Here is a 23,887-nt window from a genome sequence, read left to right on the forward strand (position 1 = left end):
AGCAGTGGCGAGGAGCGCTTTCCTCCAGCTTCGGCTGATTCATCAGCTGCGCCCCTATCTGGAGAATGACTGCCTTGCGACAGTGACACATGCGTTGGTGACTTCCCGTCTGGACTTCTGTAACGCCCTCTACGTGGGGCTACCCTTGAAGACGGTCCGGATACTTCAATTGGTCCAAAATAGAGCTGCCAGGCTGCTGACGGGGACTGGACGTTATGTTCACATGACACCAGTTCTCCGTCAGCTTCACTGGCTCCCCATTGAAGTCCGGGCCCAATTCAAGGTGTTGGTAATGACCTATAAAGCCCTAAATGGCTTGGGTCCTGGTTACCTGAAGGAGCGCTTACATCCTTATATGCCCAGCCGCCCCCTGAGATCGGCGGGAGAGGCCCTTCTCCGGGAGCCCTCCGTGGAAGAAGTTAGGAGGGTGGTTACTCGGAGGAGGGCTTTCTCAGCGGTGGCGCCTAAGTTATGGAATGCACTCCCCAGAGAGGTCCGCCTGGCGCCGTCGTTATTTGTTTTTCGGCGCCAGGCGAAGACCTTTTTATTTAAGCATATTTTAAATGTTAATATTATTGAATTTTATTTGGCCAGGGCGGCTTGTTTTATATTGTATGTTTTATATTATATATTTATATTTTACTGTATATATTTTAAAATGTTATTTTAATTTTTTGTTGTAAGCCGCCCCGAGGCTTCGGCGAATGGGGCGGCATAAAAATGTTTTAATAAATAAAATAAATAAATAAATTTGAGAGCCACGAGTGGCAAGCGGCAAGCAGGCGCTTGAAGATCCTAAGGAAAGGAAACAATGCAAGTGAGAGGATTTCCCTGCTTTATGGGCTGCTCAGAAAACCCCGAACTGAGATGGAAAAGTGGGATCAACTGAGATAATTTAGTCCAGACTACTACAAAGCAGGAGAACCTGGAGAAATGTTGTCCATGGGGTCGCGAGGAATCGGGACACGACTTTGCGACTGAACAACATTGCAATCAGGGGGATCCCTGCCAAAGTGCTGCGCGCGCCGGCCTACCGCCCAAAACCGCAGCCACGATTTAACAAAAGTCTTACATCCGTACTGCATTTTTATCCCTGACCCAGATTAGCCGGGGCGGGGGGAGGAAATAGACAGTAGAGACCGCAAAGTTTGGGTGCTCAACAGCTGCGGAAGCTCTTGCTCCTGGTCCCTAAGCATCCCAACCTCTCTTCCCCCGGCAGACCTATACATCTGCTGGGAAAACGGTGCAGCCTCCACCCAGATAGGATGCTAAATGCTTCAGTGCCCTCTGGGACTTGTAGTCCTTTAGAACCCGATGTGACGGGAGCAGAACACGAAGACTTCGTTTCCCATAATCCACCTCAACTTGAATGGACATGGGAGGCTGCCCGGGACGAGTTCTAGCACGCATCACGGCTCGCCTGCAGCCCTCGTTAGCTGCGACTCAGCGCTCCGTATGATGTTTCCCAAAGAGAAGCAGTGAACGAGGGGCGGGCGGCGGCCTCTAACGCAGCAGTGCCTCACTTCCCGTTCTTCTGGCGGCTGAGCCAGTTTTGCTACTGGTTCCTCAACCGCTCCTCCCTCCAGCAGTGGGACGGACCGTCCGCCCGGCAGCGCCTACGAGGGTTCCTCGTCTTGCTGCGCGGAGCTTCCCTTGGCATGAGTCGGTGGGCCCGCGTGGGCATCTTAGGCACTCTGGCTTACTGCCTGCAGGGCAAGAGGAGAGCCCTGGCCGAAGCGAGGAGGAGCAGGACGCCAGACGGAGGCGGCAGTGAGCAGCTGGGACTGAAGCTGGTGCTGGTTCTCTTTCGGCACGGGGCCCGCACTCCTCTCAGACCGATCCCAGATGTAGAGCAGGTGAAACGCGGGCTGGGACCCGTATGAATTGCAAAGACGCGCCTCTTCCTCCTACCCCGTTGCTGCCCAGAGGGAGACGGGAGACATTTGGGCGGATGGCAGCAACAGCACTGCACACCTAGCCGAAAGTGAGGGTGGGGGTGATAAAAACAATGGGTTTATTTATATAATACTTTTGAATGTTCACAGCCCATTAGATCAGTTGTTTCGGCCGATCTTTGTAACAACAACCATAGACTAGGAATTTTATATATTCACTTATGTGCCCTATATTGCCGAAAGCCATTGCCTAAGTCTTATCTGGGGATATTGTGAGGAAAGGTGCTTATTTGACAACCTGCTTTTGCAAATTCCTGATGTAAACAGTGGAGTGGAGATGGAGATGCTGCAGTGTCCAGCTGAGTGAAAAGCCATTTGCTATAAGGGGTTCACAGCAAGAGAAATGGAGTTTTCTGAGGAGCAGTGCTGTACACACCAACTCCATCTGCATTCGTTGCTTGCGAGGAGAGAAGTATAGGGCAGCACTGTGCATTGACAGGATGGCTGTGGTTAGGCATGCCCTATATCAGACTGAAGCATAAGTCAAAGGTCTGCCTTGCTCATGTGCTGATAACATATGGCAAAGTACAAAAAATAAAATAGTGCCACACCTTGAGTCTCTGATAAAGATTTCACATTTGCCGAAATAAAATGTGGAGAAGATGGAAACAAACTGAGGGATGTTATAAGGTTACGAAAGCATGGATGATTGAAGAGCCAAGTTGTTCCTGCACTGCGCAGTACAAGAGGGCATTGCCAGACCTGCTCCTCCAGCAGTTGATGGCAGAATGGCATAGGCTGTGCCTCTCCCCGACAGCGTCCAGCTTTGAGCACAGGAAGCCATTGCCAAGGTCCGACTTCCCCACCCTGGCACCATCCCACTGTGCTAGATGGCAGCTCCTGTTATTCCCAGCCAGCATGGCCAGGGTCTCCTAATCAAGCTCTGTTTTTGGTTGACTAGGTGGAGTGGAATAATGCTCTTTTGGAGATCCCTGCTCAGACAAAGTTGGACTACATAGTTACTGATCTCTCCGGTGGGCCAAGACCTTATTCTCCTTATGATGAAAACTACAAAAAAACTACACTGAAGGTGTCATGTTAAACTTTCCTTCCAAAACATTGTACTTGCCTTCTTGAAACCATTTTGCTAAAACTCTTCTATTCCTAGGGTGGTGCAATTGCAGGGCAGCTGACAAAAGTAGGTATGCAGCAAGCATTTGCTCTTGGGAAGCGGCTAAGGAGACGTTATGTTGAGGAGCTCAATTTCTTATCACCAGCCTTCAAGCCTTCTGAGGTCTTGTGAGTCTCTATTCCAGTTTTCTTCCTAACCACTTTTTTGCTCTCTACTGACACTTTTCCCACTCCCAGTATTGCATTATAAGCCTCAGCAGATTCCCTGCCAGATCCCCTCCTGCTCATGTTCATTTTGCTGCTAAGACTCTCAAATAGCACTGAGAAATGACTGTCAAGTAGCCTCACATGTTCCCAAGTGGCCTTGGCAGGTGGTTCCTGGACCTGCTGGTGGCCCATCAGTGGTAGCGAAATCCTCGTGTCTCCTCCTTGCCAGTTTGTACAGGAAGTGAAAACTTTTTGTTTGCCGTTTTTCCATGGGCTGTCTTCTATTTTGCAGTGTTCGTTCCACTAATATTGTCCGGAATTTGGAGTCCGCACGGTGCTTGCTAGCTGGGCTATTCCAACAGCAGAAAGAAGGTTAGTGATGAAAGGAAGCCTCTTGCTGCTCTTTTCTGTGTCTTGTCTTACATGGTTTCCAGTCATCAGATCCTCACTTTTTGTGCCATTTACTCTTTTTGGGGGCAGTTTTCCCTCTATTTATCTCTACCTACCTTTCCACATCCAAATGCATTGTTAGACCCCATTGACAATATAAATAAGGAATAATTGCAGTGGTGACATACCTGCAAAAGAGGGCTGAGTCCTTTTGCTCTGACTTCCAGGGAAGAAGTTTTGCTGCACACACAGGTTTCATATGCTTCAGTGCCCTTCCATATGTTCTTGATACAGAAGATTGTCTGATTATCAGTTTCAGAAATAAGCTATGAGAAACAAGCTGCTTAGCTGTAACTGTAGTTGTTCATATGTATACCGGTGAGGTATACATTTCCTAGAGGTTCTTGCCTGCATGGAACAATATTTGGAGGTTTCCAGAGCAGCCTTCCAACTGGAAGTCCTTCAGATGTGCTGAACTTCAACTTCCATCTGCCCAGCCAGTATGGACAATGGTCAGAAATGCTGGGGGCTGTCCAAAAGATCTGGTTGGCACCAGACTGGAGAATGCTGTTGTAGGAAACATGCTCAACATGTGACTGTGCCATGGGGGGTGGTAGGGAGCATACCTCTGAGGCAGCACATTTCTTGAATATTTGCTCCATGGACACCTGGTTGTCCTTGACAGGAATTGAAGGGCGAATGTGAACATCATAGAAAGCAGGGAGTTAAAACACCAAAGGAAAACAGATGCCTTTGCTATAATTCATGAGGTGAAAGTTCAAAATGAAAATGGTGGCCATGGAAAAAAGCAGTGTCCATGGCACAATGGGTATCCCCTGAGGATGTCTGAGGAGGGGTAGGGTGGAGCTGCTGTTGCTAGTATGTTTATGATCTATCCCTAGAAGATTCCAAATGTTAAATTGTGGAGGCATAGAACCCATATGTGGCATTGCAGAAACCCAGAAATAACTGAACAGATTCCAACTTAAGCTTTGAAAGCTACAGTACTAGGATGAAATCACTTTCTAAAAGCACATGCATTCTGCTACCGCCTGGGAATTCACAGAAAATCAACATCTCTTGTGGAAGCTCAAAGCTTATAAAATTTGATCAATGTGAAATGGTGGGGAGAGGGAGCAGAATCCTCTGGTTCCATAAACCACAGGATGTGTAACAGCCATTGTTATTAACTGTTTTGATTAAGATAATGGCATGCTGGGGTGGATATTAATGTACAAGTAAGAGAATCCTATGGCGTGAGTTGTTATATGTAAGAGCTGAATATATCACCAGCAAGTAGTTGGAAGGCCTGTATTAATTAGCAGTAATCTTTACTTAGCATTTAGCACAGTGGGCCCTTCCCTTATTAGTCTGTAGGCATGATTTAAAGTTGGCTTGTAGCAAAAATGTAATTGGAGTAGAGACATGTATGCTTTCCAGGGAAGAGGAAATTCCCTAATGAGCTGTGTGCCGATAATGGTAGGGATGACTGGGTTGCCCTAACACTGAAAAGCTATACTGTGGCTCTAAGATTATAAATGATTTTGCACTATATGAAGTGCAAGATTAGGTGTGATTCTAACATCTGAAACATCAATTATAAACATATGAGAACAAGACATTTTTATCTACCACTCAGGACCCATTACCATAGTTACAGATGAAGCAGAATCTGAAATTCTTTATCCCAATACACTGAACTGCCAACGACTGAAACATGGGAACAGGTAAGTTGCCACAATTCAGTGGCATGTTTGAACCTAACTGGTATGACATTTCCAAAAGGCAACAACTTACCTTTTATCCTGACAATGCCAGATTTCATTGCAGCCCAATATCTGTATTGCAGCATGATCTTACTTGATTTTGTCACAGCCCAAAATCTTACTGCAGTAAGATCAGTATGAAACACAGAAATAGAAATAGATTTTGGCATGTGCAAATGAGCTTCTGAAAGCAGCAGACACCAACTCCAACCCCACCACTGCGGCTGCCTCCCATATCCGTAACTCCCCTCCTGAAAATGGTACACAGAGGGTCTGGGGATTTTGGTGGGCAGGAAATCCTCCACAAAATGGAAGAAAGCACCTTCTGTGAGAAGATCCTTTCCATCCACAAGAGGCAGATCCTGGGCTCAACCCCAAATGTATGGTTTCTTTTTAAGGTAAAGTTCACAAATTTAAAGATTATGGGAGGTGGAAATAGATTCATCTTCAGTATTACAATTACTATTCACTTATTTCTACTGAAAACTGCCTTTTCCTGGGATAATTGAGATGCAAGGCTTTCATATCCTTGGCTGCTCTTGACTTTTTAAATTCTAAATCTTATGATCTTCATGTTGTATGAACTTACACCTGCTAAACTCATCACTTCAAACCTAACTGCCCTCTAGTCCTTCTTATCTGTGAAGGAGTCCAAGCACCCAAGATAAAAGTGAGCCCTTACTTTACTGTCATTGTGTTCATGTAGAAAGATGCTTTTCTAGACTGTGCAGAGCCTTCTTTACCAAGATACAGGGCAGATGGGATGTGAAGATCAGATGGTTTGCTCTGAACATTTTGCTTCATTCTTTCCAGATAAAATAGCTTGAATTTGCCTCAGCCCAACATTGCCCCGGGCCATTTGTCCAGGTGGTTTGGATTCTTCTCAGTTTGCCCATCTGAACAGTGTGTGGATAGGTGAGGGCTACCACCTGTGTACATAACCCTTGCCTGCCCTGGTTGATTAAATTGGCCAAAGTGAGATTCATCTTATAATTAAAGGAAGTGATTAATAATGCCTTATGGGAAGGATATGCTCCTTGTTTGAAGTACCACAACTATTCCCTATTCCACTGGCCTTTCAAACAAGATAGAGAATTGAAACTACCTTTGTCACCTGAGACAATGAGAACATGATTTGTATGGTTGGGGGTGGAGGGGGGGTTAACACATTTGATTTTCTTGGTTTTCCAAGCAAGCATAAACCATAGTATCCCACTGGAAAGGTTATTTACAGTTCTATAATTTTGTGCCATCAATACACTGATGACATTTGGCTCTGTTGCATAACTCCACAGTAGTGGTTGATATGCCTGAACATTGCCCAGGTTTGATAATTAACTTGATAAAGCTGGACAGAGATTAAATCCACACAAGGCAGAGGTACTGTTCATCAGTAGAAAGCTAAGTTCAAGGGTTGAGAATTAATTTGTTGAGGAAGGACTGCACACCCCACCCCTATGTCAAATTTATATATCACCTCTAAAGAGAATGTTTGCCAACTACATTTAGTGCACCAGCAGTAACCATTCCTAATCAACTCATCTGACAACTATTAGCCATGCTTTGATCACATCACAATTAGGCTGATGTTCTCCATGCGGGGCTACTTTTGAAGAACGTCCACAAACTTCAGCTGATGCAAAGTGCAACATGCACAGTATTGCAAACAATTTTCTCCTATATTGGAAGATCTGTTCTGGTTCCCATAATTTTCATGCTCAATTAATGATATTGATCTTTACTTGCCAGAGGATGTCAAGGTGCTTGACCAGGTTGTAGCTGAACAGGTGCAGACACTCTTGAATGAAATGGGTTATCTAGATCTAATTCTGTCAAGTTTCAAGCCTCATTTCAGAACCAGAACTGCATTGCAGTGGTTCTGCTCCTTCTCGATTGGACAACCCCAGAAGGTGGTGCTGGGGAATTGTTGTTTGCCATGAGGCACTGTGGGGTTCCAGTTTGTCACCTATGCTATTTAATATCTACATGAAACCACTGGGGGCAGGGGAGTTATTTGGAGGTATGGGATGTCATTCAGCCTTCATCAAATTCAGGTGATGCAGTGGCTATTCTGGATCAGTGTCTGAGCATGGTAATGGATTTGTTGAGGGCCAACAAACTGAGATTCAGTGCAGGCAATATGGAAGTGCAGTTGGCAGGGGGTTCATCTGTCCAGTTAGGTGACATTCAACCTGTTCTGAATGGGGTTGCACTTCCCCTAAAGGGCAAGGTTCATAGTGTGAGGGTGCTTCTGGACTCAGAGTTGTCACCTGAGACACAAGTTGACTTGGTGGCACAGTGCGTTTTTTAATTCTTGACCAACTATGACCCCACTTAGACAGAGAAAGTCTAGCTACAGTTATCCATGCTGTGATAGCCCCTCTGGATTACTGGAATGTGGTGTACATGGGGCTGTCTTTAAAAATGGTCCAGAAACTTAAACTATTCCAAAGCAAGACTGTCAATGGGAACTGGCTCACAAGAACATATTATGCCAGTCTTCTAGCTGCACTGGCTGCCACTTGAAGCCCGGGCCTGATCCAAAGTGCTCGTACTAACATTCAAAACCCTACATGGCTTGGAGCCAGATTAAGTTTCTGCCCCATCCATTAGTCAGGGTGACTGCAGGCAGCTTACAAGATATAAAACAACAGCAATAAAACAATATTATTAAATTAGACATATATCCTACAACAAACACATGAAAATCCCACAATAAAACTACACAATAACCACAATTCAGTCAAACCAAGACATAGTAGCAATAAAATCCAATAAATAGCATTAAAATGTATTTAAAATTACTTTTACTATAAAAAGGTCTTCACCTGGCACCAAAAGGAGTTTTCTGAGAATTCGCCTTATCCCACATGTACCTACCCAGACCGTAAAGTCATCCTTGGGTGTGCTTCTCCAGAAGCCCCTTTCAGAGGAAGTGAGGCAGGTGGCTACCAGGAGGGCCCTTTTCATTGTGGCACCCTGGTGGTGGAATGAGCTCCCAAGAGTGGCACCTGGTGCCTACTTTGTATTCTTTTGGGTACCAAGTAAAGACCTTTTTATTCTCCCAGCATTTTAACAGGTTAACTTTAATTTTAATATTGCATTTTATTCTGTACCTCTGCTATGCTTCTTTGCTGATTCAATTGTTATTGTGGTTTTGTTTGTTTTGATTTTTTAAAATCTTTGTTAACCACCCAGAGAGCCTCAGCTATTGAGCAGTATAAACATGAAATAAATGATCTTTTAATGTTTGAGTGGACTTTTGTCCTTGCTATCTGATGGACTGTCTTGTCTCATTGCTATTAAATCTTCATGGCAGCCCTGTTGAAGACACACTTGCCACTCACAGAGACCTATTTGCCAGGCATACATGAAAAAGTTTTCCTTTGTCCCCAAAGTGTAGAATAATCTCCCTACAGAGCTAAGATTGTTCCCCACTGTACAGGCTTTTAGTCTTTTAAAATGTGAATTGTTTTTGTTTAATGCCATATAGAAACATGTCCTCTTCTCTTGAGCAGACCCTGGCCAGCTCCTTAGTGCACATCTAGGTTCAGGGCAATGAAGCAAGAAGGGAGATGGCTGGAGCGCATATCGAAGTAAACTCTTACTGGGGCCGATCAAGCACAAGTTAGACCTCATTATCGAGCTTACTCTGCAGCAGTGGGGGTGGCAGAGAGACAGTTCTTCTCCGCTAGCATTGCCTCCTCTCAATGTTGGCCAGCAGTTTTTCAAGAGATTTGTAGCCTAGAGAAACTGTGGAACCCTCAGTAGCTCATTGTGATGAATTTGCCCTTTGAAGATACAGTTGCTCGGATTTGTCATGAATTGGACACTGCAACTAATGCAGTTCTACCAACAGAGACATCCACAGCACCACCTGGCCCAGTTTTATTGGGTGAGCTTCAGCTATTGATGCCTGAGAATATAGACAAGTTGCTTAGTCAGTCCAGCTCACCACTTGTGTGAGACCCTTGCCTGTCATGGCATCTGACGAGAACTAAGGAAGGTATTCACAATTTGGTTCAGGAGGCTGTAAATGCCTGGAGGGAGTGATGCCACCCTTTCTTTAAAAGAGGCTCTTATTCCTGAAAAGGCCTGACCTGGACCCAGGTTAACAACTATAGACCATTGGCCAACATCCCCTTCCTGTGCAAGGTGCTTCAGCAGGTGGTGACTAAACAGCCCCAGGCAGTCTTGAACAGATTGTCTAGATCCATTTCAATCAGACATCAGGCCTGACTTTGGAGTGCAAACTGCCTTGGTTGGCCAGAGACACAGAGAGCCAGGAACAGGGAATGTGACCCTGTTGATTTCCCTGGACCTGTCAATGGCTTTCAATACCATCAGCTATGATATCCTAGATAGGCTGGTTGGCCTGGGAGTTGGAAGCACTGCTTTGCAGTGGTTCCACTCCTACTTGACCAGTACATTCCATAAGGTGGTGCTGGGGGTTGCTTTTCACAATGGCAGCTATGCCATAGGGTACCACAGGGTTCCATTTTGTCCCCTATGCTATTTAACATCTATATGAAACCATTGGGAAAGATGGCCTGGAGGCATGGGCTGAGCTACCATCAATATGTAGATAACACTCAGCTCTCTCTCTTTCATCAAACCCAGGGGTGGCAGTTCTGAATCAGTGTCTGAGCATGCTAATGGATTGGATGAGGGCCAACAGACTCAATCCAAACAAGAGGAAGGTGTTGTTAGTGGGTGGTCATCTCTCCAGTTAGGCGATATTAAACCTGTCCTGGATGGGGTTGCACTCCTGCTAAAGGAGAAGGTTCAAAGCTTGGAGGTGCTTCTGGATCCAAAACTGTCAGTTGAAGCACAAGTGGACTCAGTGGCACAGAGCACCTTTTATCAGCTTAAGCTGATACACTAACTACCATTCTATCTGGACAGACCTAGCTACAGTAACCCATGATTGGTGATCTCTCATTTGAATTACTGCAATATGCTGTACATGGAACTGCTTTTGAAAATGATCCAGACTTCCAACTGATCCAAATCAAGGCTTACAAGGAGAACATATTACACCAGTCCTCTTCCAGGTGCACCGGCTGCCAGTTGAAGTCCTGCCCAGATTCAGTGTACTAACATGCAAAACCCTAAATGGGGCCAGGTTAGCTGAAGAAACACCTCACCCAGTAAATACCTACCTGAACCCCCGAGATAATCTGCAGCGCTCCTTCTCCCAGAGAACAGCCTTTTCCATTGTGCCACCCAGCTATGGAATGAACTCAAGAGGAGCCCCTGCTCTGCTTTTCAGCATCAAGTCAAAGCCTTTTTATTTTCCCCAGCATTTTAACAGTTAATTTTCTATTTTGTGTTCTGTCCTGTACTGTTGCTATACCTCTGTGCTGATTTGGTTGCTATGGTTTTTTGTCCTTTTAACTTTTGTTAGCCGCCCTGAGAGCCTTGATTTTGTACACTGCCTTAGTGACATTTGTAGAAGGGTGGTATGTATGCATTCATCAATTAGTCAGTCAGGTTATTCCCATTCCCTGCATCTGAACAGTAACCTGAAGCATTTCTTTTTTGTTGACAGAGCTAGGCTGGCCACTATGAATTTACAGCCAGGCATCTCTGAGGATCTGAAGACCGTTAAACAAAGCATGGGCATCAGCAGTGAGAAGGACGTAGATTTCTTAGTCCTCTTTGACAACATCTTTGCAGAACAGGTATGCAGTACCTTCACAGAAACAGCCTATTTTCTTTGGCTGTGCATAGGATGCACTCAGGCCGCTGAGAGAAGCTACATGGAATGCAGTATAGTTAAGCAACCATTCAACTGAACAACTTGAAGAAGTAGGAAGATGTCTGAGAATATGGCAACCAGGGAGTCACCCTTCTCCCTTTAAAGTTCTCTCCACACACATTTTGAAAGGTGTTGAACCCTTCCCATGTGCATAATCACACTTCCCACACTTCACCTCTGTTCCTCAGTCCTCCTCTACCTCCCATGCTTTCTTTTGCTCTGCCTATTTCTAGAAAATTGTCTTTTTTCTTGTGCCCTTTGCTTATAAAACTGCACAGTACCACATGCACTTGCATGCAATGTGGGACCAAATCACTCCCAAGTAGTTCCCATCTAGTAATGAATGAACAGGGTTTTTGAGGTGAGATGAGTCTTACAGTTAAGTGTAGCTGCACTTCCCCCACAACACTCCAAAGTTATTGACACTGAAGCTTAAACAGGGAGTAGAAAAATTATTCATGTTAAAAAACCTTTAGCATTCATAGCAGTAGACAGAAGGGGCACCAAAGATTTAAAGTAGATAAATCACTGTCAGTCAAAGCATTAAAAAGTATCTTTTAATAACTCAAAATGTGCTTTCCCCTCTCTGGCTTTCAAACTCTTTACATTTAGGGCTTTCTGTTCTTACTTTGCCTGACAAAGAACTTCTGCGGGCTAAAAATTTGGAGGCACATTCTATGACTCACTCAGTTCATGTGGCTTAATGGCTAGCCCTGTGGGACCTCTATAGCCCTGCATAAACTGAAAATCCTTCTAACACACACTATGTCACCTTGGGCTGTGCAAAACAGGAAAGATCATTGGTGTTCAGCAAGGTGTCTTTTGAAGAAACCTGTATGCCATCAAGGAGCTTTCAAGAAATCCCTGCAACGTTGCTTGCAACCACTCTTACAGCACCAACACAGCAGGCTTCTATTCTGCAACCTGTATCCATGCCAGTGCACTGCTTTTTATGAAATAACATTAAGCCATTCATCTCAATCTCAACTTTCCCTAGAAATAATGCCTAAGCAGGTTTTCTGATCAGTGCTTAAAAATAGTAATATAATTCTATTAACATTACTGTTTGTTCATACAAAGCAATTAGGTCTTAATTTATAGATGTGAGCAAGAACATAAACCTTTCCCCTAACACCAGTTGTTCAAAATGCTCATCCAGGTTAGCATTGACCTTAAGGCATCCAATCATAAATGCATGGGTGTCATCAGTGCCCACACTTAAGGTGTGCTTTTCATTGCAAGTTTGTATTTTAATTCATATTTTTAGGCACATGATCTACCAAGCTGCCCTATTCTGAAGAATTTCCTGCAAATGATTGAGCAGAGGGCTGTAGAGTCTCTTCTTTATGTTACAGAACACAATTTAAGGTGAGCAGCTTCAGGACTGGTAAGGGAGGAAAGTGGGAAGAATGTCTATGCTGATAACAAAGTACAGTCTCATATTATTAAGTGTTAAGTTGGCTTCTTGCATAAACTAGTAGTGTGTGTACCAACTATGTACTAACCCCTTTTACTTTTAAACCTATTCCCTTTCTTAGCAGCACAGCTAAGCCAGTTATCTAGAATTATCAAAGATGCAGTAACATGTTCAGGCCCTGTTAGAGAATATCCAACTGTTTTCCCCCGCCATAGGGAGAATCTTCAGATGTCTGTCGGTCCGCTTCTTAGTGCAATAGAGAAGAACATAAAGGAAGCAATTGAGCCGCCTTCTCCTGATATCAAGGCCAGGTACACAATTACTGATATTTATAGCTTCTTCCTGAAGTCACCTGCAGATGTTTATGCATAATCCAGAAATATTCAAGTTAACTTGGATCAGCAACCCTGTGCTAAAATTAAAGGAAAACTAGGACAAAGCAAACAGTAGAAAACCTTGACTATAAGGGTGGGATGAAAGTGAGTAAATGTGGCAAATTGACACTTTTTTCCTAAGGAATGTTGGGAGAACTAAGAAATTCATGACAATTCTTACATTCAGAATTTGCCTTAAGATATTTATCAGCTGGACAAAGGCCACTTGTAAATAACCAGTTTAAACATGAGTACCTTTAACTTAGCTCACACAGCAAGTTTCAAATGAACACGCAGAATGAGGTGCTTGCATGCAAAATCCAGATGAGAGGGGAAAATACAATCACCTCTCCCTGCAAGGAGAGACACCCAACACAATTGATACCCCATGTAAATGGAACTGGTAGTTTAAAAGACTAATGGCTTATACACTGACAGTATTGCTGTATTTATTTTGCATTTTTCTTCAGGAAGCTAATTCTTTATGCTGTTCATGATGTTACCCTTGTCCCACTACTGATGGCTCTGGGAGTTTTTAATTCCAAGTGGCCTCCATATGCTTCAGGCGTGACTCTGGAGGTCTACCAACATTCCAAGGGCTGGTTTATACGGCTGACCTATAATGGAGAGGTAGGCATTTCACACTGATGCTGCGTTCTCTGTACGTGTACACACACCCTTGGGTGAGATGTGGGTGAAGCACAAGCCAAAGCTTGGAATTCATTTGAATAGTCAAGCAGTTTAGTGAATTGGATACATGGAACCTCTTACAACCTTGCTTCAGGCTCTCTAACCTAACCTTTATCTGTTTAAGGAACTTGGCTTTCATTATAGAACACAACTGATGCTGTACAAAGTTGTATTTTTCTCCCAAGAGTGCTTAAAAGTGGTAACTGTAAATACTTTGTTTTATTGCAGGAACTGATTCCCAAGGGGTGCAGAACTAGACTCTGTCCACTGGACGACTTTCTGAACATTCTTTCAACCTACAGTACAACACCAGAGGAATACAAAATGCTTTGTTCCCAGACAGAAGAGGCACTTTAACAGATAACCGATTAGTGATTCTTAATTATGTTATTACAGCTCCCATGAAGTTCCATAAAAGGCTTTATTCAGTTATGGTCTAACTTGGCACTTCAAAGTCTTGCAGTGGCAAGCAGCTTGCTACAGTGACTGAGGTGTATGCTACTTCTCTATTTTAGAAAGAGGCTTAAGTAGCTGAATAAAAGTATGCAGCACTCCTCACAGCAAGAGCAGATAGAAGTTACCCATAGTAAGTTACCGTAGTAATGAACTCTTTGAAATAAGAGAAATGGACAACTTTCTAAGAAATTATGCATCTTACTATTGTCCTTCCTTTTAAACTATACACTTAAAGGAATATGGCCTTTCCTCAAAAATTTAAAGGTGCAATCTTACGCATGGCTGGCTAGGGCATGCTGGAATTTGTGGGACTTCATTCTGTCTAAACATGCAGAGGAATGTGCCTGAAATCTTCCTTAGTGGAGACTTGTGCTAAATCAAATCCTAATTTTAGTAAAGAAACACACCAATAATGAGTTTTTTAAATGTCTCTTGTCTAAACTAAGCTACTTTCCAAGAAATTTTAAATGAAGTGTTTTAACTACAGGACTAACAGACTCTCCACATACATTCATAGTTCACCTTACTTTGGTTTTAGAATTTCTGTGTAGACTTGCTGATAGTGCAGTCATTAGCAGAGCAAATTACTTTGAACCTTCTGGTAACTACCTCATTTATAAATAGTAGGAAACAGTTATTTAAAATATAGCAAGAGGCGAGCTTGTAGTGTTAATATTAAACCATAGTGTAATAGCATAACTGGCTAAACTGTGAAAGTACTGGTGGCAGTTGTTGTAAGCCTGGAAAAACCTAATAAGATGCAAGTAATTAAAAAAACCCAATGGAATGCACTTGTTAGGAACCTGTAAGATGTTAAGTGTTTATAAATGGAGGTGAATACATACTGGGTGTTCCAAATGGTTGCTACCTATAGTAACAGCAGCACATGTGAAGCAATTTGGTTCAGACTAGATTTGTGGTATGTAGGTTACAGCTAATCCAAATGGACTACCCAAATCAATACAGATACTATAAGCAGTCTCTTTCCTTTCCACAAGCATTATTATGAAAAGCAGTCAGGACCTCTGCTTTGTGCAAGAAGCTACAGAACAACTTTGTCCAAACAAGAATTGCTTAAATGACCTTCCACAGCAATGTGGAGTAAAAATGTTCATACAGAGGAATTAATTGTCCTTGCTTCTTATTCCTTCACTGGTAGAAGTACAAAGATTCTAGACATGCTCCCTTTATACAGCTGCAGGAATGATATTACAACTGATAACAGGATCTCTCAGAAATGGGAGTTAGGCACAGGTTGGTCAGAGCAACATGTTATAGGAGGACTTTTCAGATAAAGTCTTCTGCTTAAATTCCCCCTGCAAGAAAAATTCTAAATTATTAGAAATGCTTGAGAATGTTATTCATTTACCAGCTGAAGGCAGATGACCAAGTCCAGATTTTCCAGTGTTCCCAGCATCTGAGAGCTCTTCCTCTTGAAAACTAACAGTTCAGAGTGACTAGAGTACAACATATAAGCCCCAGGCACTTCAGTGTAAGAGCGCAAGTGTGTTGCTGGCTCTGACCCCTGTACATTCAGTGTGGCTGTTAAAGAGGAGCCCTTGTGTGTGAACAGTTGCTGAGGAGTAAGAGGTGGTTCTTCAGGTGTTCACCCACAGGACAAAGGCTGGGCCAGCAATGCTTCTATGTATTAATGCTCTACACCCAAGTATCACAGGAATAGGGCTTGAGTTTACGAAACTGTGCCAAGGCTGCACATACTTCTCGTCAGCTTATGACAGAATTTAACTTGGACAATAATTACGCTTTGGAACAACTCAGAAATATCCAAACACATTATCCAGCTACAAGGAAGCAGGTTTAGAAATAATCCAAAGACAGAAAAATGGATTGTAGCAAAAGAGAAAGGAACGGCTGCTTTTTTCTTTTCTTTTTTTCTTTTTTTCGTAAGAAACAATATATTTTATTTTTCTGACACCACAGCCCTGGCAAGTGGTTTTGTACCAAATTTAATGGAGGTTACACAGTACGTTTTACGCTGGGGAACAAAAAAAGGATAGCCACAAAAAAAGTCAGGATAACTTTTAGTGTCTGTTCCACTCCCACATTAATAAAGTCACTTGGGGGGGGGGGGGTCTAAGAAAAAGAGAATAAGAAACAGTAAGACTACTGTAGAATGTAACAGTGTCCAAGTCCAGCCTCTTCCTGAAAGTGGCAACACTCCCAGCATGAGAAGGGGCTTGCCCAGATATACTCCCCAAAATAATACAATGTATTGCAGCTGCCAGAGGAGGAGACAGTAAAAGGGTGGGGAGGACCAAGATGCCTTTTTTTTAAAAGAGTGGGAGGGAGAGACAAAAAGGTGCTGGATAGCACTCCATAATTTGAAAAATATGTCCTTAACTTATTTTTTAAAAGGTTCCCCCTCACTGAACTTAAGTTCCTTTTGTGCTTTTCAATTAATACTCTGCTCTGAGGTCGTAGTTTGGTTTCTCTATACATTGGAGTTGAAGGAAAATAGTCCAAAGTTCTGAAGATGGATTTTCCACCTAAAAGTAAACAGCCTCTCACCCCAAAGACTAAAGTCTCTGCTAAAATCCCTTTTACAATATAGTACAGTACACAAAAATAACCCCCCAAAAATAACTGAGTCCTGGGAGAAGCCAGTCTGAAAGACGTAAACATACAGAGAATGGTGCAACTTGTGACAAATGGCAATTCTCAAAATACAGCTACAGATTCTCAAAGCAGGTGCCATCACAGGATACCCAAGTACACAAAAATAATTTTTAAAAAATAAATCTTAAAAAAACAACCTGTTAAAATGAATTATTTGTTTTCAGGTAATTCCATACATTCGAGATTTCCCAAAGCATCCTCTGGTCTGATTTCACCTATTGCATGGCCAAACTGTGCTCCTGGAGCTCTCAGGACCTGGAATCTCATCTCAATAAGGATTGGAACCATCCAGTCTTTATGTAGCAGCTTAAAACATCATGTTCCCTGGGTTTCCAGGACCTTGGCTAAATCCTCCCATTCCTACATCAGCAGCCATACCCCGGGGTCTCATCTGTGGGGGAATCATGATGTTCTGTTGGGGTCCAATCATGCCCTGCATTGACATCATCATACCAGGTGAACCCACAGGTCCTGGGTGGCCATACAGCCCAGCAGGAGCTCGGTCCTTGCCTGGAATCATGCCTACTGGGTTGCTCATTAGAGTGGGTTGGCCAGGCATTGTTGTTTGTGCTGGTGACATCATCCGATGATGAGGTCCCATCATACCTTGTTGTAGAAAGGCAGGTGGTCTCATTGAGTTATGGCCTGGCATGGATGATGCTGTTCCAAGAGGGATATCAGGAGTGCCCACTGGTCCTCCCATGCCAGGTAATGCCAGCCCCATCCTTGGATTCTGTTCTCCCATCATTCCCTGCATGTGAGAAAAACCAGGCCCAACACCCTGTGGCTGCTTGCGGCCTGGCACTTCCCCACGAGGGAAATACTGCAGTGTCTGGCTTGGCTTCTCAGAAGGAATAATCCTGGACAGGTCAAATTCTGGTATTCCAGTAGCTCCAGGGCGAATCACTTCCTGCAACTCTGGATCAGTAAAAACTGAAGGCATGTTGTTTCCTAGAACAGTAAAAGAGTCTGGTCCTCCTGGACCTCCAGACTTGCAAAGTGCTGGATCTGTTGAACTTTGGGGCATGCTGGTGGGACGCCCCAGAGGTCCTTCGCCATGGAAGCTCATTCCAGCTGGGAAGTTGCCTTGTCCTCCACTAGGTCCATTATGTGGAAATGGCACCTGCTGGGGAGGGGACTGTACTGGAGGAAACCCCTGTGGGAAGCCCAGACGTCCTTGAGGTACCATTGGTGGATCTTGGGAACCATGGCCCATCATTGGATTGTGTGACATCAGGCCAGGTCCCACGGGGACCCCATGAGGAGGTATACTGGGTCCCATGGCATTTGGAGAGGGCATCTGGTTACTGTGAGTTAGAGGCTGAGTCATTCCCATTGGGCTAAGAGTTGGCATTGGACCAGTCTGGTTGGGACCTGAAACACGAGGATTCTGGGGATTGATGGCCATTCCTGGAGAAAACAGGAGGGAAAAAAATGTAGGAGATTAGAGCAAAATAGTTGAAAACATCAAAGCTTTCTGTTAATGGAGCACAAGTGCTTATTCTTCAAGAAGCCCAGTTATCCATAGATTCCTCATTACTATGCTAGCATTCCTGCTTATAGTATCATGTCAAAACACTCCCACATACCTTTTTTTACATTTATACCTTAATTTTCTTTCAAACCACTTGTACTTAGAAATTAATTTTTTTTTTCTAAAGCAGAGAAAGATGTGATTTCTGCTGATTAAAGTCCCCCACCCCCAAACTACGCAACTGAGGAAGCATTAGGTTGTTGACTTCTCTACCAAGGGTATTCTGCTACACTGTAAAGCAAGGATGGACAACCTGCAGCCTTAACAGTGTGCAGACCTCAGGCCAATTTCAAAAGCTTTTTGCATGCAGTAAGTTCAGACTTCTGGCAACAGCGACATATTGCTTCTCTGGCAGCCTGCTGCAAAGAATGGAAGAGGGAGGAAAATAAAAGTAGCAGAAAGAACAAGGTTAACCCACCCACTTCTGGCTCTGACTACATCCACCACTAGAGCTTTGGCTCTGCTCACTGCCAGCATGTAACCCCAAGAGATTATAGAAAAAAGACTGTTCTGCTGTAAAGGAATTCCATGGCCTAATCTAGGCTGCACACAGCTCACATGGGATAAAGACAAACATCTTGTCCTAAGTACATCCTAGAAAACGATTACAATTTCCTTTTTGTGATGCATGGTAGGGTAAATCAAAATTAATACTCATGATTCAGATATCAAGGAAGACAGATTGCCACTACTGATATTTTCAGAGGGGAAACTCAGGATTCCACAGAACAGTTTGAAAACCACCAATGTAATACAGCAGCTGAAAAAAATAAGTTGTGTTCTAAAAGTAAAATGATGGTGACTTATTAACAGTCCTTTTGAAAGAAAGTCATAAGGAAGTGGTATTTGTAAGGAACGTCTCCAGAAACAACATCACCTCAAAGAATAAGGGAATCCAGAGCAGAAGTCAAGCCTCTCATTCTGGATTTGCTTGCCAAACATCCAGGTTCCTATTCCCAGAGCAGCAAAGCTAATTGTTAGTAACAATAGCTTCAGTCAACCTTACTGCTGCAGGACTGTATTCACATGAACCCCTCCTCCTTCATCATTTCCAACTCACCAAATAAAGAGGAAGGGATGCCTTGAAAATAAAAAAGCAGTACCACAAATCTAAAAAATACTGGAACCTTAATCAGAGACATGCAAGCTTTCAAGCCAAGTCCTACCATATTATGACTGTAAAAGGCAAGTCCTCAAGATTCAAGTAAGTTTCACTTTTCTGGGTAGTAAGTCTTACTACCCAGAAAAGAGTTATGCAACAGATAACTCTGATCAGACTAATGGGAGCAGGAATATGACCAGCCCTGGGTTTAACAATGTGCTGTCAGTCACAGTAACCCAATTTTTATGCCATATGTAATTCCTGGGTTAAACAACCCAAGGACTTGGATTTGAGTGCTACCTCTGACACATTTGCTGCTTCTGCTTTTGCTTTCTGGAGCAACACAAGAATCTGTGGATTATTTTGTGATGTCTGAACTCAGGGTTTAGAGACTAAGCAACTCAGAGTTAATCCAAAAATCATCCAACAATCATTCAGAAACTGAGCATGGCATGCAAACTGGGTCACTGCATCAACACTGGAATGATTCTTGGATTAAGAACTAGTTCTCATCCATGATCAACTGAAAAGAGACCACTTGAAAGAGAGAGAAAAATAATATACAGTATTGTTGTTGGTTGTTTTGTTACACCATTTAACATAAGGGCCTCCTCCATTTTAGATAAACAGCACATCACCTGAATATTAGTGAGGTTACTTCAGTGCTTCCAAGTTTGCATGCTGACAAGACTATTTTGCCACATATCACATTCTCATCACCTTCTCTCTAGGATATTGTTCTCTCCAGAGACTGAAACAGACAGCAGAACCACATGCTACTAGCACATCCAGTGCACTTGTTTCTTACCCGCAAGATTGTTCATTGGTGGCAAGTTTGGGGAACGTGCTGGAGGAGAGTCATCATCTGAGGAGGCTACAGTCTTTATAGCATCATGGTAGAGTGGTGTAGAACTGGGCATTGCAAATTTCGACATCCGGGACATCATAATAGAGAGGGGATTTTGCGACAGGGTAGGCTCTGGGGGCATTGTGTATGGACTGCTAGAAGGAAGATTTCCAGGAAGAGTCACAGGAGCAGCCTGGCTAACCGTTGAAGGGGGTGCACCACCTAAATAAGCAAGTAAAATACAAGTTAACTAAATATCAAAACCTATTATATCCAGAATGCTCTCGACTTTCTACTAAAGGTATATGCATTCAGAAGCATCATATATCCCAAGCTAAATGCTACTGTGCTGCATTATACAATTGGTTCATTTTACTGTGTATGGCAAGGGCACCCTCCAAATGTTTTAAACTACAAGTTCCATAAGCCTTTACCAGCATAGCCACTGGTTAGGGATTGTTGTAGCTGTGGTCCAAAACATCGAGACAGCGCAATATTGCCAAGGCTCTGGCTGGCAGAGTCTTCTGCAGCACTGCTACTAAAATTCCTTTTCAACAGAAATGCTAGGAACCGAACAGCCTCCTGTATGCAGAGTGTGTGCTCTCCTGCTGAGCTATAGCCTCCTAAATCATACACTGACCCACATCCACACACACCAATCCACACCAAAAGAAAGAACAAACCCTGCATGAAGCACTTTTGAAAGTTCATAAGGGAACTGATTCAAGATTAAGTTGTCCACAAATGATTCCACATCACATTTTTCATGAATATGCATTTACATTACAGGGAAGAGGCCACTCTCTTTGGCCACAATGCTGTGCAGCAGATCACGAAGTTTTTAACTATCCAGAGCCAATCAAAGTTTTGGCATTTCTACACAAGGTGGGAGGAGAGAGGATTTTGACTGAAGTGGCATTCAGTCGCACATATTCTAATTTTGCCCCATTGACTTCTGTACCAAGATACCAAAAGCTCTGTAGAAAAAGCCCTGAAAGAGACTGATTCCATTCTGCCTTCTGTAAGACATATCTGAACTGACCAAAAGCCACAACAACCATACAGCCCTGTCTGTCAATGAACTTGGAACCAATATGAACTGAAGTTGGATTTTGACACTAAAACTGCTAAAATAAGGGCTTGGGGATGGGTTCTCATTACAAGGAATGTAACACTGATTCTATGAATAGCTGGCATGATGGCACTGTAGTTTGATATTATGGCTGAAATATACATTGCACAACCATAAACTGGACTTTAGCCCATGCTGTTTCTAAATAGGTACTGACCAATCAAGAGTTCTAACTGGGAGAAAAACAGTAGGACAAGGCACAGGAAACCATGCATGTATTCTCTCAACCTTTGACAGTAACTTCCTTTTAGGAGTCCAAATACCAGGCTCCAGCACGTGATACTAATCATCGTAAATCTCTGTTTCTCTCTGTTGGAAAAATTACTCTCAGCAAGTGTAACTACTACACATTTTTCTGTGCAGAAACTGGCAGAATCTTGTAATGTCACTACCAGTAGTAGTGGTCCCCATTCCAGTTCCTCCCCGACCTACACACACACTGGCTGTGCAGAGTTGTCTCTTGATGAGGCAAAAATAGAAGTGAAGTGTCCCTTGCACACAGATCAGGTGTTTGCAAAAAGTCAACTTTCAAAAATTCAATGGAGGTACAAAGAACCAGTGCCTGCACTGGAAATAATTCAGAATCCAGCTAACTCATTAGAACTTCAATTAAACAGAACAGTTACACTTTAGTGCACATATGTAAAATAATATTAAACAGCTAAAGAAAGTTTACAAGTTAATCAATTTACAGAGCATTCCATTTAATAAAAATTAGGTTTGTTCAAAGCTACATTTCTTCAACAAAAAATAAAAGCACGAACTATCATTGCAGATTTCCAAAGAATTATAGGAAACTCATGTTTAAGACCAAGTAACATTTCTTTTTTAATTATGTGGATTGTCTTAATTAACTGTGCAGGACAGATAGCTAAACTGGCTACATGTTAATTATTAATTTGTAACTAGTGAAAAACATGCAGGAGGAGAATTTTATTCCAACTGTTTTCAGCAGGGGCTCATTTAACCGACCCCCCAAACAGATAATTTCAAACTAGCATCCAAAGCATGCCTCTTACATTAATCACAAAGGGGGCAAATGTATATGGAGGCTGCACCTCTGGCCCTGCCTCATTGACATACATAGCTCTACCAGCCTTGCTGTTCACACATTTGCTTCCTGACCATGGGTGCTCAGTCTTAACACATGGACAAAGAAGGTAAAGCTCACAGCTGTGTATTGTTGGAACCAAAGATATGGCCCTATAGCCCTCTCACATTAAGTAAAGCCCTGTTAAGCCATCATTAACCAAAATTAATAATTTATATGCCTTGATAAACCTGATAAACATTTGAGCCCAGTAAGTCTTCCATAGCCTGCCTCAGATCTATAGAACCATGCCAGTGTGGAAGGAAAAAAAAAAGCAGACATGCCATTGTACTGATTACTCTGAACAGCAGAGGGCAATGTAACCAAACAGTTGACTTGACTGCCTTCCTAATTCTTGGAATAATGTGATTTCACAGACTAAAGAGCTCCCAAGGCTGGCTCCATCAAACAACTGCATGCAAACACTGTACACTGGGGACCTGCTTTATTAGAACCTTGCAGGATGAAAACAGCTAGTTGCCTTTAAGCTATACATCTGGAGGATTTATATAGGACTTGCAATTCTGCAGGGCAAACAAGATCATGTGAATTAAGCTGAGTGGCTGGTGGAATGGCAAAATCCATGAGGAATTCAACTGGCATCTACCTAACAATTCACAATAAAGCCAAATCCCTGATCCAATGTTAATGCAAGTTCCTGCTGGCAGGGATCTGTAAAACCAAGCAAGACACCGTTTCCAAATTCTGTTTACCATCTGAACTGCTTTAATGAGAACATCTCCATGCTCCTTTACAAATTTCCTTATTTCAAGATATTTATGCACCACAAAAATACTGAAGGATCAGTTTATGGTATACAAGGAAGGGTGCTCTAAATAGTCCTCTGCAAAAACACTGTTTCTTCAACAACAAAAGCAAGAGTAGAGTAGCAGTTAGAGTACTGGACTGGGACTCAGAAGATCCACATTTAAGTCCTCATTTGGACATTAAGCTCACTGGTTCCTTTTTGCCAGTCACTGACTCTTTAGCCTAACTTTCCTCAAAATGTTGTTGTAAGGATAAAATGGAGATGATGATCATGTAAGCCTTCTTGGGGTTCTTGCAAGAGGAAAAACTACAGGATATCAACATAATAAATATTCCTTAAAGATTATGCAAAGTAATATACCACTTGGACTTCCTATAATTTGTACTCCCTCCTTTGTTCCAGGACAGCCTACTTCAGACTGGATGGGATCCTTTTGCTTAGGTTATATACATTTTACAAAATTACTGAGATTTTTGTTAGGTCACTTCACAGTTTACAATGACACACACAAGCCATTTCTGTTACCACCTTTCATATTCTGCCTGTGTGCTTTTAATAGCAGTCTCACATGCAAAAGTTCTGAAGCTACAGGTTTCCCCTAAGTTCTCTCTCCAGCAGAAATGGGTTGACCTGTTTAATTTTGCACATCAAGCTACCATAAAAGGCAGAACTAATTTAAGAAAAGGGGT

At 42.9% G+C, this 23,887-nt stretch overlaps 2 protein-coding genes across 2 annotated transcripts in view; one reads left to right on the forward strand and one right to left on the reverse strand.

The window, feature by feature from the left end:
* Positions 1-1,432: 1,432 nt before the first annotated feature.
* Positions 1,433-16,678, forward strand: ACP6 (acid phosphatase 6, lysophosphatidic). The gene is made up of 10 exons (XM_044441694.1): positions 1,433-1,856; positions 2,857-2,985; positions 3,064-3,194; positions 3,526-3,605; positions 5,263-5,350; positions 10,941-11,073; positions 12,418-12,518; positions 12,783-12,878; positions 13,412-13,571; positions 13,860-16,678. The coding sequence occupies exons 1-10, from the start codon at positions 1,659-1,661 to the stop codon at positions 13,986-13,988; spliced, it is 1,245 nt and encodes a 414-aa protein (XP_044297629.1). The 5' UTR covers positions 1,433-1,658; the 3' UTR covers positions 13,989-16,678.
* Positions 16,679-16,864: 186 nt separating this feature from the next.
* Positions 16,865-23,887, reverse strand: part of BCL9 (BCL9 transcription coactivator) — a 43,044-nt gene continuing 36,021 nt past the window's right edge. Inside the window, exons 8-9 of the mRNA XM_044441693.1 lie at positions 20,169-20,429; positions 16,865-18,134 (exon numbers count right to left, since the gene is read on the reverse strand). Coding sequence (XP_044297628.1) covers positions 17,032-18,134; positions 20,169-20,429 — 1,364 coding nt within the window. The 3' untranslated portion in view covers positions 16,865-17,031. The remainder of the gene's footprint in view (positions 18,135-20,168; positions 20,430-23,887) is intronic.

Source organism: Varanus komodoensis, unplaced genomic scaffold (genome assembly GCF_004798865.1).
Source record: "Varanus komodoensis strain SLA01 unplaced genomic scaffold, ASM479886v1 scaffold4, whole genome shotgun sequence".
Classification (NCBI taxonomy): Eukaryota; Metazoa; Chordata; class Lepidosauria; order Squamata; family Varanidae; genus Varanus; species Varanus komodoensis.